The sequence below is a fragment of the Anolis sagrei genome, chromosome 2 (assembly GCF_037176765.1).
Source record: "Anolis sagrei isolate rAnoSag1 chromosome 2, rAnoSag1.mat, whole genome shotgun sequence".
Lineage (NCBI taxonomy): Eukaryota > Metazoa > Chordata > Lepidosauria > Squamata > Dactyloidae > Anolis > Anolis sagrei.
The window spans coordinates 169,047,017-169,061,821 of NC_090022.1; the positions used below are offsets into that span (position 1 = coordinate 169,047,017).

At 42.9% G+C, this 14,805-nt stretch overlaps 1 protein-coding gene across 2 annotated transcripts in view; it reads right to left on the reverse strand.

The window, feature by feature from the left end:
- Positions 1-72: 72 nt before the first annotated feature.
- The window catches only part of CARM1 (coactivator associated arginine methyltransferase 1), a 66,952-nt gene continuing 52,219 nt past the window's right edge, over positions 73-14,805 (reverse strand). The window contains exons 12-16 of one of the 2 annotated variants that reach the window (XM_060763472.2): positions 11,904-11,993; positions 6,928-7,040; positions 4,679-4,756; positions 2,587-2,655; positions 73-1,570 (exon numbers count right to left, since the gene is read on the reverse strand). In XM_060763472.2, coding sequence (XP_060619455.1) covers positions 1,434-1,570; positions 2,587-2,655; positions 4,679-4,756; positions 6,928-7,040; positions 11,904-11,993 — 487 coding nt within the window. In that variant the 3' untranslated portion in view covers positions 73-1,433. Of the gene's footprint in view, positions 1,571-2,586; positions 2,659-4,678; positions 4,757-6,927; positions 7,041-11,903; positions 11,994-14,805 lie in introns of both variants that reach the window. The other variant, XM_060763471.2, reaches the window with a different exon arrangement.

The window sequence follows — 14,805 nt, forward strand, 5'->3', positions numbered from 1 at the left end:
GGAAGGGAAAAGAGATTTGTGCTGTTCCATCCCATCTTGGGAATGGGGGAAACCAGCCACTGCAAACAAGTCTTCAAAACCCTCCCAATTTTATTCAATAGTCACAAATTCAATGATCAGTCAGACCTAACAATTGGCTCTGTGTAGCCCTCACAACTGAGCCCCCGCAGAACTTTTTCCACCACGTCCCTCCCGCCTCCCCCCAGATTCAGCCCAGCAACCCCATATTGGGAGCCAAAGGATACTGCCTAAGTAAAACACACTTTTTATCCATAAAATGGGTCCCTGCCAAGTCCTTTCAAAAATGCCAGTTCACGGCCCTTCAAAAGGAAAAAGAAATACCATAATGGTTACAGGTTACACATACAAATACAAAGGGGCTTCCATAACAGATGCCAGACCCATCTACTCTATAGAGTCCCTGGTAGCTACTGCAGGGAGCAGGCAAGTCTACATACTAAGCCACTTGGCACCCAGTACCACTGCCTACCCAGGTGAGGAAAGGGACGAGAGACAGCAGCAACAGCCTAAAGAACACAGGGTGGAGAATAGGGCTTGGACTGGGCACAGCCATCAAGATGAGCAACAGGAAACCAGTACACAAAATGTTCACTTTTAGCCAGCAACCTTTTTTTGGTACATTCATGTTTCAAATTTTTCAACCCTTTGATGCTACATCAAGATTTCCCAAAAGACAGGCAGTCATCAGACCTGCTGATAAGATGCTTGTGGCACAATAGTCCCTCTTGTCTCAGATGGTCTTCCAAAGGCTCTAAGCCGACTGATAAGATGCCAGAGCTCCTCCAAACAGACAGGAGGGGTTTGGGTTTCCTCTTCCCTCGTAACAGGAGTGGCACCTCCTAAGTCTTAGGCAGGAAACAATCAGAAGCTGGAGTGGATGGGAAATCAAAACGGGCATGAAGGATCTGCTGCTGGGCTTTCCCCCCACCTGTGCCCACTCTACAGCCAGCTGCAGCCCCGTCATTTAAAGCGCTGGGAGCAGGGATGATGGCTCCGCTTGCTGGTGCTGCTGGTCTGCCCAGAGCGTGCTAGCAGCCCTGTGACAGTTTTGCTCTACAGCCTGTGCCTAATGCCGACCAGTCACAGAATATTGACGAGGGATACCATTAGCGACATGATTGGTTGTAAGACACAGTGAGTGCAGGACCTCAGTCATGGTTGAGCAAGTTGAAATTGTCAACATTTCATAAAAAAGTGTACAAGTCTGCTATCAAAGAACCAATGGGGGCGGACTTCTATGGTACAAGGGTTGGATCATCTCTGGCAAGCCAAATTGGGGCGGGCGGGTTGAAGAGATCCAGAGAAGCGATTGCCAAACTGTTGAGGTGCAGCAGGCAGATGGGCAAGGAGGACTTTTCTTCATTTGGTTTCCTGGTGCTGTCAGTTCAGAGAGGATCAGGCATGGGAGTCTCTTAGCTCCCATAATGCATTGTGTTGGTGGTGATGGACATAGGAGATGCCATGGAAATGGCCGGCCCTCCCATAGTGAACTGACTGTTGACAGGGTAGTGAGTGCTTGAGGTTCCTCCACTCTGACCACTGGATGAGCCTGGAAAGTAGAGAGGAAGGAGTCAGACTCACCTTCATATGAGCAAAAAGAGCCACCACAGTCATAAAAGAAAGCATAAATAGAGGCCCCAATAAACATAGCATATTTGGAAACAGGATTTCAGTACTATTTGATTTGGAGAGAACCCAAATCAAATTGGTAGAAGTCAAAAAGTAAAGAGACTGTGCTGTGGCTCCTGAGAACAGGCCTTCGCACAACCTATGGCCCACCAGATGTTTGGGACTCCAACTCCCAAAGCACTAGCCAGCTTGTCCGATTGCCAGGAATTCTAGGAGCTAAAGTCCCAAATCCCTGGAGGGCCACAGATTCTGCAAGTCTGCCTCTTACCTACCTACAGCCTAAAGCTCCAGGTAGGCAGGAGCCACATCCTCCAATTGTCTTGATAAGCAGCGTCAACATCTTTTCTTTGTCCACTTTGTGAATCAGAGACAGTAAGGCGATTGTGTATGGAAAGCTCATATGATAGTTAGGTAGCTAGTCACCTCTCTCAGATACTCACCTGTTAAAAACAGGAATCTAAGCCATCTCAAGACATAGTCCAATATCTAAATTAATTGCTGTAGATATTTACTACTCACATCATCTGTACTTTTGGGATTTCAAGCTTAATTTTAATTTGCACCACAAAAGCTGGATTGCATATAAGCCCAAATCATCACAAATAGTAATCAGTTCAACATGTGAAATTAGGAGCTTTGTCTTTTCTCAGCTTAACTACATGTAAAGGTGAGGTGCCGACTACTGTCACAGCAAAGCTCTGACAGTAATAATAATAATAATAATAATAATAATAATAATAATAATAATAACAACAACAACAACAACAACAACAACAACACTTTATTTGTACCCCGCTACCATCTCCCCAAGGGACTCGGTGCAGCTTACATGCGGCTTACAGTAGTCTCAATTCCCACCAAGGCTCAATTCCCACCTCAATTCCCACCAAGGCTCAATTCCCATCTCAATTCCCACCAAGGCTGGAGCAAATTTACCTTGGACAATTCCTGTGCTCATGATGGATCCCATCCGGGAATGGGTGTGATTGACAATCCCAGTGTTGGCTGCTTGAGAAAAAAGAAAGAAAAACACTCAGATAGGCCTAATCTCCCCCAAAAAGCTACTTACTCTTAAAATCTGCCAAGCCCCTTAAGTACATTTTAATTCCTTCGCTACTTCATCTTTCCATAAGGATGTCTGATACACTGTTCCTACTGGTAGCTCTCAAATGGACGACATGCTTGGAAAATACCTGCCTTTGCATGCAGTTGCTAGTACTTTCGTAGAGGTAGGAACCTTCAAGTTCAACTGAAGCATCCAGTTCAAAAGTGCTTTGAAAAGAAAACCATATTGCACACGAACCCAACCACATGGGTACAACAGGCCACTTTTTGCATGAGGAAAGTAACAATAGAGGTGGAGAAAGCAGTTCCTCATTGGTGGGAGAACACATGCTTCCCAAAACCCTGAATGGTTAAATATACAACAGAACACTTGAGAGGTGGGAGGCAGGTTAGAGGCAACCAGAAATTATTTCCTGTTATGACAAATACGGATGAAGCACATATTTACAAAACCTTTTGATCAAATTACATTCTGTAGCAGCTTTTAGTAATTCTTACACAGACGTAACTTATCATGGGAATTATGTGTATGCTCTTATGAAAGAAACCAGTTTTGGATCATCTGTCTGCATTTTGTTGATTGATGAGCAAAAATGCCTGGATTTTTGTTAATGCAAAGTTCAAGTACCAAAGAAAGATTTTTCTGTCCCGTGTGTGTATATGTATGTGTGTGTGTGTGTATGTATAATGTATATATGGTGTATTTTGGGGGTTTTAAGTCTGCTGCACTCGGGTTTTGTGTGTGTGTGTGTGTTTTAGAGGTGATGGTCCCTCTTTGGCCTGATAGGTGCCTTGTGTCCAAATTTGGTCTCAATTCATCCAGTGGTTTTTGAGTTATGTTAATCCCACAAACTAACATTACATTTTTATTTATATATAGATAGATAATATTACAATATAATGGTATACTAGTCAATATAAATAAAAATGCAATATTCGCTTGTGGGATTAACATAATCCCAGCAACTACAGCTCCCAAATGACAAAATCAATTTTTTTTAGTGGTGGTCACTCTTGGGTTAGTAGGTGTCTTGTGGCCAAATTTGGAGTCAATTTGTCCAGTAGTTTTTGAGTTATGTTAATCCCACAAACGAACATTACATTTTTATTTATATACTAGCCGTCCCCTGCCATGCGTTGCTGTGGCCCACGTGGGGGTTCTGTGTGGGAGGTTTGGCCCAATTCTATCGTTGGTGGGATTCAGAATGCTCTGTGATTGTAGGTGAACTATAAATCCCAGCAACTACAACTCCCAAATGTCAAGATTCTATTTCCCACAAACTCCACCAGTGTTCACATTTGGGCATATTGAGTCTTCGTGTAGAGTTTGGTCCAGATCCATCATTGTTTGAATCCAGAGTCATCTTTCGATGTAGGTGAACTACAACTCCAAAACCAAAGTACACTGCCCACCAAACCCTTCCAGTATTTTCTGTTGGTCATGGGAGAACTGTGTCCCAAGTTTGGTTCAAATCCATCATTGGTGGGGTTCAGAATGCTCTTTGATTGTAGGTGAACTATAAATCCCAGCAACTACAACTCCCAAATGACAAAACCAATTTTTTGAGTGAAGGACATACATTGGGTTGTTAGGTGTCTTGTGTCCAAATTTGGTGTCAATTCCTCCAGTGGTTTTTGAGTTCTGTTAATCCCACAAACGAACATAACATTTTTATTTATATAGATGGCACTATTCTTTCACAATTGAATAAGGCTAATACAATCTGCAAAAAGGAACAGGAAAGAGGATTCGGTCACGGCAATTGCACCAGACAGTCAGGGCGTCCAGCAATCAGATGAAGCAAGGGTGTCTCTCTTTCAAAAACCTCCTTTTAAGCCCTGAGCCCACTAAAGGCACACCCCCCAAAAACTGAGTGCTTAGAACAAAACAGGGCCTTCATCCCAATGGAGAAGACTGTAATCCATTGGGATACAACCGGCTCCGTCCTGCAAAGACACTCACCTAGAGGAATAAGGTTGTTGTGGCCAACATTGGTGCCACCAGCAATCACACTGCTGAGGTCATAGGCTGTAGGCATCCCTGCAACACAAAGTAGAAAGGGAAAAGGTGAACAAGGAAGGCACGATCCAAGACATACGCCCTTACTAGATCAAGAAGGACCCTGCCCAGCCCCTCTACAGCAAAAGAATAACAGACACATGAGACTCGGGGTGAATACATGCAATGTGTCACTTCTCTCCCCACACACAGCTTCTCAGAAGGAGCAGTTGGCTCCCAGATTTTGCTTTCATTAGGAAAGACTAAGATGAACTGGGTCACAGAGGCTCTTCCACTTGCTGCTGCTGTAAGCTCAGGCCACACTCTGGTTCATATGTAAGAGCAGAAGAGGTGCTTCCTCACTTTTGCCCATAATAACCGGAAGTTTTCCCTTTCTATATGTATCTGTGTGTGTGTGTGTGCGTGTGTGCACGCTCACAGGCAGGAGAAAAAGGAGGGAGGGAGATACTGGATTTCCCCCATGGCAAGATTATATTCGAAGATCACGGGACATTTGTAATAATGAGTAAATAAGATGAGAATATCCCAACATAAGGTCATCTTCAAGTTACTCCCTCTCAATAGACCAGGAGATTTGATGCAGGACTGCAGTGTTAATTTTTACTGCACTTCTATTCAACATTTCTTCCAAAAAGCACAAAGCATCTTAGTTCTTCGAATTATCAGATCGCCATGTTCTTAATGTCTCATTTTCACCAATGCCTCTGAATCAGATGCTCCCTGGACTGGGGCAAAAGGATAAGACAATGGCTGAGAGAGGAGATTCCATCTGAACATTAGGAAGAACTTCCTGACTGTGAGAGCCATTCAGCAGTGGAAGTCTCTGCCCCGGAGTGTGGTGGAGGCTCCTTCTTTGGAAGCTTTTAAGCAGAGGCTGGATGGCCATTTGTCAGGGGTGATTTGAATGCAATATTCCTGCTTCTTGGCAGGGGGTTGGACTGGATGGCCCATGAGGTCTCTTCCAACTCTTTGATTCTATGATTCTATGAGAAGGTCATGAGTTTGAAGCCAGCCCGGGTTGGAGTGGGTTTCCAACCAATTGTGTAGCCTGTTGTTGATCTTTGCAACCCGAAAGACAGTTGCATCTGTCAAGTAGGAAAATTAGGTACCACCTTAAAGTGTGGGGAGGCTAAATTAACTAATTTATGAGGCCATAAAAAAGACTCCAGCAAAGCACTCCAGCAAAAAAGCATGTGGGGAATGCGGAAGTACTTCATCAGTGTCGCAGATGGACGATGAAAGTGACAGCTCCCCTGGCGGCCAGAAAAAGTTAAATAGCCTCTGTGTATGTCTGTATATGTTGTAAGTCAAAATTGGCACTGAATGTTAGCCATATATGTGTACACTGTAATCCGCTCTGAGTCCCCTGCGGGGTGAGAAGGGCGGAATATAAATTCTGCAAATAAATAACGTTACATAAAACAATCCATTTGGTGGAATGCCATGAGCAGCAGCCTTTAGAACAGGGATCTTCAAACTTTTTAAACAGAGGGCCAGGTCACAGTCCCCCAAACTGGTGGAGGGCCGGATTATAATTTTAAAAAAGCATGAATGAATTCCTCTGCAAACTGCACATGTCTTATTTGTAGTGCAAAAAAACCACACTTAAAAGCAATCTAATAATGAAAATGAAGAACAATTCTAACAAATATAAGCTTATTAATATTTCAGTGGGAAGTGTGGGCCTGCTTTTGGCTGATGAGATAGGATTGTTGTTGTTGTGTGCTTTGAAGTCGTTTCAGACTTAGGTTGACCCTGAGCGAGAGCCGGTAAATGACCTTGGAGGGCCATATCCGGCCCCCAGGCCTTAGTTTGAGGACCCCTGCTTTAGAATGTGGATATAGCGGGGACTCTCAGCATTACTTTAAAAGGGCTTATGGCCCAATAAAAGGGACTAAACAGCCCAGATCATGTTCCTGTGTGACAAACCAGAAGAGAGACTATAGTAAGACTATTTACAATTGAAAGAATACATAGGAAAGTGTTGGTATCCCCCGTGAAACAGGGAATCTTTGGGCTCCGCATCCCAAGCAGAAGAATGTGGCCAGTAGTCAATCGCCACTGTCAACGTGAAGATGGAGGCTACTTCACTTATAACTCCCCAACTGCTCACATCTCAATCCACAAAGAGACTGAGGAAGGGGAGAGCCCAGGACCTGAACCCAGGAGTGACAGACATGAAGATACAGTACCAGCAACGCCCATCCCTGTGCTCATGTTGTAGGTGCCACCTGTATTCCACATATTCTCTGAAGGAGAGGTGTAGTGCGAGCCTGGCGGAGGTGACGGAGTTGTACCTGTGTACCTAGAAAGCAGACACACACACACAAACACTACTAAACCCCAGTCCCAAAACAATATGATGGCAAGTACTGCCCCAAGCAATTCACATCACAAATATCCTTTCGGCATCCACATGAGGTGTCACAAAAGAATTAGCTGGCACCTTGGCTACACACTATGGAATTCCCTTTTGTGGGGTACAGACTATTTCAGATCCACACAGATATGCACACACCCAGGAAGGGGGGGGGGGGGGAGTAGCCACATAGAACCCAAAAGTCACTTAATGTCATTTATTCTGTCTGTGACATTTCTGCATAATCTTTTGAGTTTATTATAGGGTCAAAACCTATTTGAGAGCACAAATTCATATGCCAAAAAGCACAGAAACTATACATTATTGTCAGGCAGCAGCAAAAGAGTAGCACGTGCAAGGATTGCTTAAACAGACTCATTTCCTTTTTGTAGAGTACAGCTGAAGCATTTTCTGCACAGTCCACTATAAATATTGCATGTTACTGCTAACAAATATGTGTAAAAGGGTAGCTTTCAGAAACCTATAACCATTGCCAGATTTTTCATGCCCCCAAAACTGAGCTAAGTGGACCCCATTTGGGGACAGGACCCATACTTTAAGAAGCCCTGCTCTAGAGACCAGGGGACAAGTTCATGTTTTTATACACTCTTAGGGGAGCCCTTTTTAAAAAAAAACCCAAAACTGACCTCCAGTAGCTTTAAAAAAAAACTATCCTTGGATTACAATGGCCTGGGAGGCCTAACAAAGTAGCAAAAACCCTTCCACAGACCCAAAAAACATGGTTTTTTAAGCTTTTCCCCACTTGCGACTCCTTTTCGACCCTTTTTTTTCTTTTTTTGTCGTGTCGGGAGCAACTTGAGAAACTGCAAGTCGCTTCTGGTGTGAGAGAATTGGCCGTCTGCAAGGACGTTGCCCAGGGGATGCCCAGATGATTTGATGTCTTTTTTATCATCCTTGAGAGGCTTCTCTCATATCTCCGCATGAGCTGGAGCTGATAGAGGGAGCTCATCCGCCTCTCCTCGGATTCAAACCTGCGACCTGTGGTCTTCAGTCCTGCCAGCCACTGAGGGCTCCAGTGGCGCAGGTAAATTTTTTCATGCTCCAGGTAAATAGGTATATAAAATTGGCATAAAAATCAAACATTTACTGATAATAAATCAGCATTTGCAAGGCTTGCTAAACTAAGCCAATTTCCCTTTTTTATGAAGTACAACTGGAGCATTTTCGGCAGAGTCCACTTTTTTTTTTTTTTTTTTGGTCGTGTCAGGAGCATCCTGTTGTGAGAGAATTGGCCGTCTGCAAGGACATTGCCCAGGGGACGCCCGGATGATCTTGATGTTTTATCATCCTTGTGGGAAGCTTCTCTCATGTCCCTTCATGAGGAGCTGGAGCTGATAGAGGGAGCTCATCCGCCTCTCCCCGGATTCGAACCTGCAACCTGTCAGTCTTCAGTCCTGCCGGCACAGGGCTTTAACCCACTGCGCCACCGGGGGCTCCAGCAGAGTCCACTGTAAACACTGCATGTTGTTGCTAAGATTCATACAAATATCTAGATGGCGTTCATAAACATTACGTGTTGCTAATTTTTTGGGGACTGCAACATTGAGCTAAGGGGATTTCATTGGGGGTCAGGGTTTTTTTTTTATTTTTTATTTTTGGTTTTGGGGTTTTTTTTGCACTTTACCACAACCCTGGAACACAGTACTTGGTAACAACTTCAAAAGGCAGGGATGTCAAAGCATACAGAGTAGATTGTGTCCATGTGCTAAACTCAAAATTACATCTGAATCTGCAAAAGGACTTATATACTTCCCTCCAAAATATTCTATGCACAGACACTAGAGCACCTTTTAATGCAAATTAAACCTGGGTTAAAATATAAACGAAACAGCAACTTAATAGCAGAAACAACCCATCACATAAGACAAATGCAAGGGGAGACTGCAGCATGGAACTGATGAAATCAGAATTATATAACCTTAAGTGTAATTTTACTTATTTAAATTTCACTGGGACCAGCATCTGGTCTCCCATTGCTGATGTTTACTTGGTTGTGTTGCTGGCGTCTTTGGTCCCACTATTTCATTTATTTGTCCTCTATATCCAACCTGTATATATCCTATACAAAAGACTTGCCAACCAAAGTTGTGCACAAAAAGTTTCTGCCATGAAAAAACTCTTGGTCATAATGCCTTTGGAGGATGTTGCAATACAACACAAACATTTCAATGCTGGCAAAGTACACAATTAGGGTAGAAAGAAATATCATGGCAGACTCTGCAAAACTACTTTCATTATAAAGTCAGTGACACAGCCTCGAAGTCTCTAACCAAGCTGAGCGCGCAGACAAGCAAAGGAGAGAGAGTAGGTATCGCTATCTTGGATGTGTTTTACACAGAGAGATTTCATCAACATATTTAGAAAAACAAAACCATTCAATTCATAGCCCACAGAGACAGTCATACTACTGCCTTGCTAAGGCACCAGCTGCCACTAGGTGCCTTCAAATTGTTTCTTGCTTATGGCAACTCCAATGCAATATTGTGAGGTTTTTTTGGCAAGACTGATTCAGAAGAGCTTTGTTATTACAGGTTGAACAACTCTTGCGTATTTATTTATTTGCCGCCCTTCTCACCCCAAAGAGAACTCAAGAGTGGCTTACTTCCATCTCCAAGATGCCCTATTACTTTTATATGTGCAAATACAAATATTTCAAATCTGAAAAATTCCAAAATATGTTTGGTCTCGGACATTTCAGAGATCTCTCCTGATGTAGTCAAAATTCCTTCAAAAACAGGTAAACAGCGGGAGGGAGCAATTATGGATCAGTCAAACACAACTGTTTACACTTAGGAACTTTTACAGCTAGGTATAGGGTGAGGCAGCATAACTTCCTTTTTTAAAATGTGCGCCATTCAATCAGTTGAAGACGTAGCGGAGCGCTAGTGCTCTCGTTCGAGAGGCGGGAGTATAAAGTTTTGTCCTGACACAGTTCAGTCGCCATCATGCGTTGGAACAGTAAGGAGCGTGCTTTTGCCGTTGAGGCCTATTTTTCGAGCAGATTTGGAGTGGCCAGCCCACTCTCCAGATTTGGCCCCTTGTGACTTTTTTCTATGGGGTTTTTTGAAATCCCGTGTTTATGTAAACTGTCCAAGGACCCTACAAGATTTGAAGACTAACATCCAGGAAGAAATTGTCAACATAACGCCTGCTATGCTGGCAAAGAGTCATGACAAACGCCATAAATTGGTTTACTCAGTGTATACTGCTACTAAGGAGGCTGTTCAAGCTTGGCCGCTGTAACGGGCTGGATGAAGGACAACAGATTGAAACTAAATCCAGACAAGACAGAGGTACTCCTGGTCAGTCGAAAGGCCGAACAGGGCATAGGGTTACAGACTGCGCTCGACGGGGTTACACTCCCCCTGAAGGCGCAGGTTCGCGGCGGCGGTCAGGGGAGCTTTTGCACAATTAAAACTTGTGCGCCAGCTGCGCCCGTACCTTGGGAAGTCTGACTTGGCCACGGTGGCCCACGCTCTGGTTACATCCCGTATAGACTACTGCAACGCTCTCTACATGGGGTTGCCTCTGAAGACTGCCCAGAAGCTTCAACTAGTCCAACGAGCAGCAGCCAGATTACTAACAGGAGCAGGGTACAAGGAGCATACCACTCCTCTGTTGCGCCAGCTCCACTGGCTGCCAATTAGCTTCCGAGCACAATTCAAAGTGCTGGTGTTGGCCTATAAATCCCTAAAAGACTCCGGCCCAGTTTACCTGTCCGAACGGATTCTCCCCTATGAACCATGAAGGTTGTTAAGATCTTCTGGAGGGGCCCTGCTCCCGGTCCCACCACCCTCGCAATTGCGTCTGGTGGGGACAGGGCCTTCTCGGTGGTGGCCTCGGCTCTGGAACTCTCTCCCACTGGAGATTAGAATTGCCCCTTCTCTCCTGACTTTTAGAAATTTGGTGAAAACCTGGCTCTGGAATTTAGCATTTGATGAGTGAGTCAAGAACCTCTGACCACACAGACGGATGGTAATGAATTGTGACTTCTTTTTGGACAACTTGGCTTTATGTAATTATATGATTGTTTTTAATGTATTTTATGTATTAGCGTGTTATAGGGTGTGATGTTTTTAAACTACTGTTTATGAACCTTGTTGTAAACCAGCCTGAGTCCCTCCCCGGAGGTCGAGAAGTATATAAAAGTTCTAAATAAATAAATAATAAATAAAATATGGAGAATAGGGGATGTCACCTACCTAATTTGATCTTCAAAACTACGTAAAACAAAACTTTAGGTATGCGCCTACATTATAATTTTTTTTCTGATTCATACAATGGGTTTTATTAAGTTTTGAAAAAAGGAAGTTATGCTATAACCCTCACCCTGTATCTGCCATAAAATGCAGCACAGGAAACAAGACACAATATAGTAGAAGGATGGCAGTAGTATATTTCAATTGAGTCAGCACAGTGTAATGGTTTGTTGAAAGACGTGTTCTTGAACAATGTGTCTGAAGGCTGGGTTTTGAATCCCAGTTCAGCCATAGAAGCTAACTGGGTGATCTTCACCATCTCATAATTGTCTCAGCCTCTGAGAAAGCAGAGGCAACCCCCATCTGAAGAAATTTTGAGGGAGGGGGGAATCCACCCCATAATAGGTTCACCTTGGTTTTGCCATAAGTCAGAAATAACATGAAGACTCACAAGAACAGTTGAAGTTAGGGTCATGCCATTTGAAACTGAAGTGCAAGAGACTTTCCTCACATATCCTCGCATGTATCACACTTCTCATATCTTGTTACAAGCCTGGAGAAAAGGTTTTTAAGGGTCAGGCTAACATACCTGAAAAATGGGTTCTTCAGGTCAAGGAGGTTGCTAGATTTGGAGCCTGTCTGATCCACTTGAGCAACAATACTGATGTCATAACTCTGCCTGAAAGAGATGGATTAGAAATGCCAGTTACACCGCTGCCCATTCTCTCTGACAGTCCAGACTGCCCTGCCTGGAAGGAGGTGCAGCACACCATATCCCAGTCACTATCCTTCTCCCACCACATTGTTGCAGCAACTTCAACGTCTCTGCCAGCAACATCTTGTCAACAGGAAGCTTATTTCAAAGTTGCTTTCAAGGTGGATTACATTTTTTAAGAACCAATCTAATATATTGTCGAAGGCTTTCATGGCCGGAATCACTGGGTTGTTGTAGGTTTTTTCGGGCTATATGGCAATGTTCCAGAGGCATTTTCTCCTGACGTTTCGCCTGCATCTATGGAAAGCATCCTCAGAGTAATGAGGTCTGTTGGAACTAAGACAATGGGTTTATATATCTGTGGAATGACCAAGGTGGGACAAAGGACTCTTGTCTGTTGGAGTTAGGTGTGAATATTTCAACCAGTGGCTACCAGTATTAAAAAAAACTCTAAAATTACAACAGCAAGACAACAGAGAGGAAACAATCAGGCACTAATCTAATCACCTCTCAACAAAAGAGTGCCTACAAAAGGAGAAAAAACTAATAATACTTTATCAAAATTATTAGAATGGGATACGGAAAAGGACTTAATAAAAGAAATTATGGTCAAATGGGCTATAGACCTTGGACATCCCATTCTTTTTAAAGAATGGGAGCAGGTTTGGAAGATCCAATCAAAATACACAAGAGCGGTTAATATAATTGAAAGTTGGTATAAAACATTTTACTGCTGGTATATAACACCTTCGCAATTATCTAAATATTACAAATATAATAATAATCAATGCTGGAAATGTGGCAAAGAATTAGGAACTTATTTCCACTCGTGGTGGAGTTGCAAAATAGTTAAGAAATTTTGGACATTAGTACATAAACACACTCAAAAAATCATCAATTACAAATATGATATGAAACCAGAATATTATTTAATAAATGTAATAAATTTTGAAATGGGAAAAATGAAGAAAAAATGTTACTTTATCTATCTGCTGCTGCAAGAACTAGTGGCACAAAAATGGAAAAAAATGACCCCCCGCTAATAGAAGACTGGATATTTAAGATAGTTGAGTATAGGAATATGGACAAACTATCACAAATATTAAAGAATGCAAACAAAAAGAATCAAATTAACTGGGATCCACTTAGAAGATATTTGCAGAATGAAGTGAAACTCCAAAGTAAATAAAATAAGAAGGGGGGAAAAATGAACCAGAAATATTTAGTGAAGGAATACAAAGAAGAAAAACTCAATTCAAAATTGTCCCTCTGCAGATCGAGCCAGAAGAAATTTCAATCCTTTCTCTTCCCTTTTCCCCTACTCCCCCACACTCCTCTCCTCAAAACCCCTTTTCACCTCAACCTACCCATCCTTTCCCCCAATTATTGCTCCCCCAATTCCTCTCTAGATTTTCTTACTTCTTTCCCTCCAACCTTATTGTTCCTCCTCTTTCATTGTAATTTGAAAAAGTCTATAATAAAGATGATTAATTAAAAAAAAAGATTGCTTCAGGCACTGCCAGGCCATCAAATACTAATCAAGGTGGTCAGTCGAAACATTCACACCTAGCTCCAACAGACAAGAGTTCTTTGTCCCACCCAGGTCATTCCACAGATATATAAAACCATTTTCCAATTCCAACAGACTTCACTACTCTGTGGATGCTTGACACAGATGCAGGCGAAACGTCAGGACAAAATGCCTCTAGGACATGGCCATATAGCCCAAAAAACCCTACAACAACCCCATCTAATATAGCCATAGAGTGAGCAGGCAATAAAATGATAGCTGAAAAGGATAAAGACCTAAACAAACAATCGTTTTGAAGAACCCTTTTCCTAGATTTTTCACACTCGTTTCATAGCTTCGTGTCCATTTGGTGGTAGCAATCAGTATGACTGATGGCCATCTGTCAGGGGTGATTTGAATGCAATATTCCTGCTTCTTGGCTGGGGACTGGACTGGATGGCCCATGAGGTCTCTTCCAACTCTATGATTCTATGATTCTATGACTGGTCTGCAAGCAGACCGGCTAAAAATCAACTCTGGTTCTCATATGGTCCATCCCCTTAGCAACAGATAGACAAGCAGGGAAGCGAATGACCCCTAGGAAGGACTAAAGGATACAGCCCAAAGGAAAATGATCCAAACAGATCACTCCTGAAATGCTGGCTATGCACTGAGTCTAAAAAGTTGCACCACGTACCACCAAGGCACCCATGACCAAAATAAGCTGGGCAAAAGGAAGAGTCCAATATTGTTCACAATATTGTTTGAAGTGAGAGAGGGTCAGTGTACTTTGGAGTTCAAGAGGGCTAGGCCTGGATTCTGCTTACATTTGCTTTGAACCAAGTTGCACCCTTTCATCACGTAACTATTGCTCCCACTTTACATATAAAAGCACAGGCTGAGTAAGGAGCTCATGGCAAATATATCTTAATGAATCATTATGTGATTGAAGCTCAATCTGCTGTAAAACCTGACCCTGAATGACTGGAGAAAACCTTTCCCAACATAGCTGAGAAAGACACAGTCCCTCAGATCCTTATTTATTTACAGTATTTCTATACCGCTTTTCTCACCCCTTGGGGGACTCAAAGCGGTTTACACATAACTGACAAAACTTCAATGCCATACATTGGACACTGACACGATGCCAAACCATAACAACCACAATAATAAAACCACAATTAAACATAAATCATAATTAGACAGTACATAAGCAATCATTTAAACAATCTCCTTCCTTCTTCCTTTCCTTCTTTTCCTCCCTCC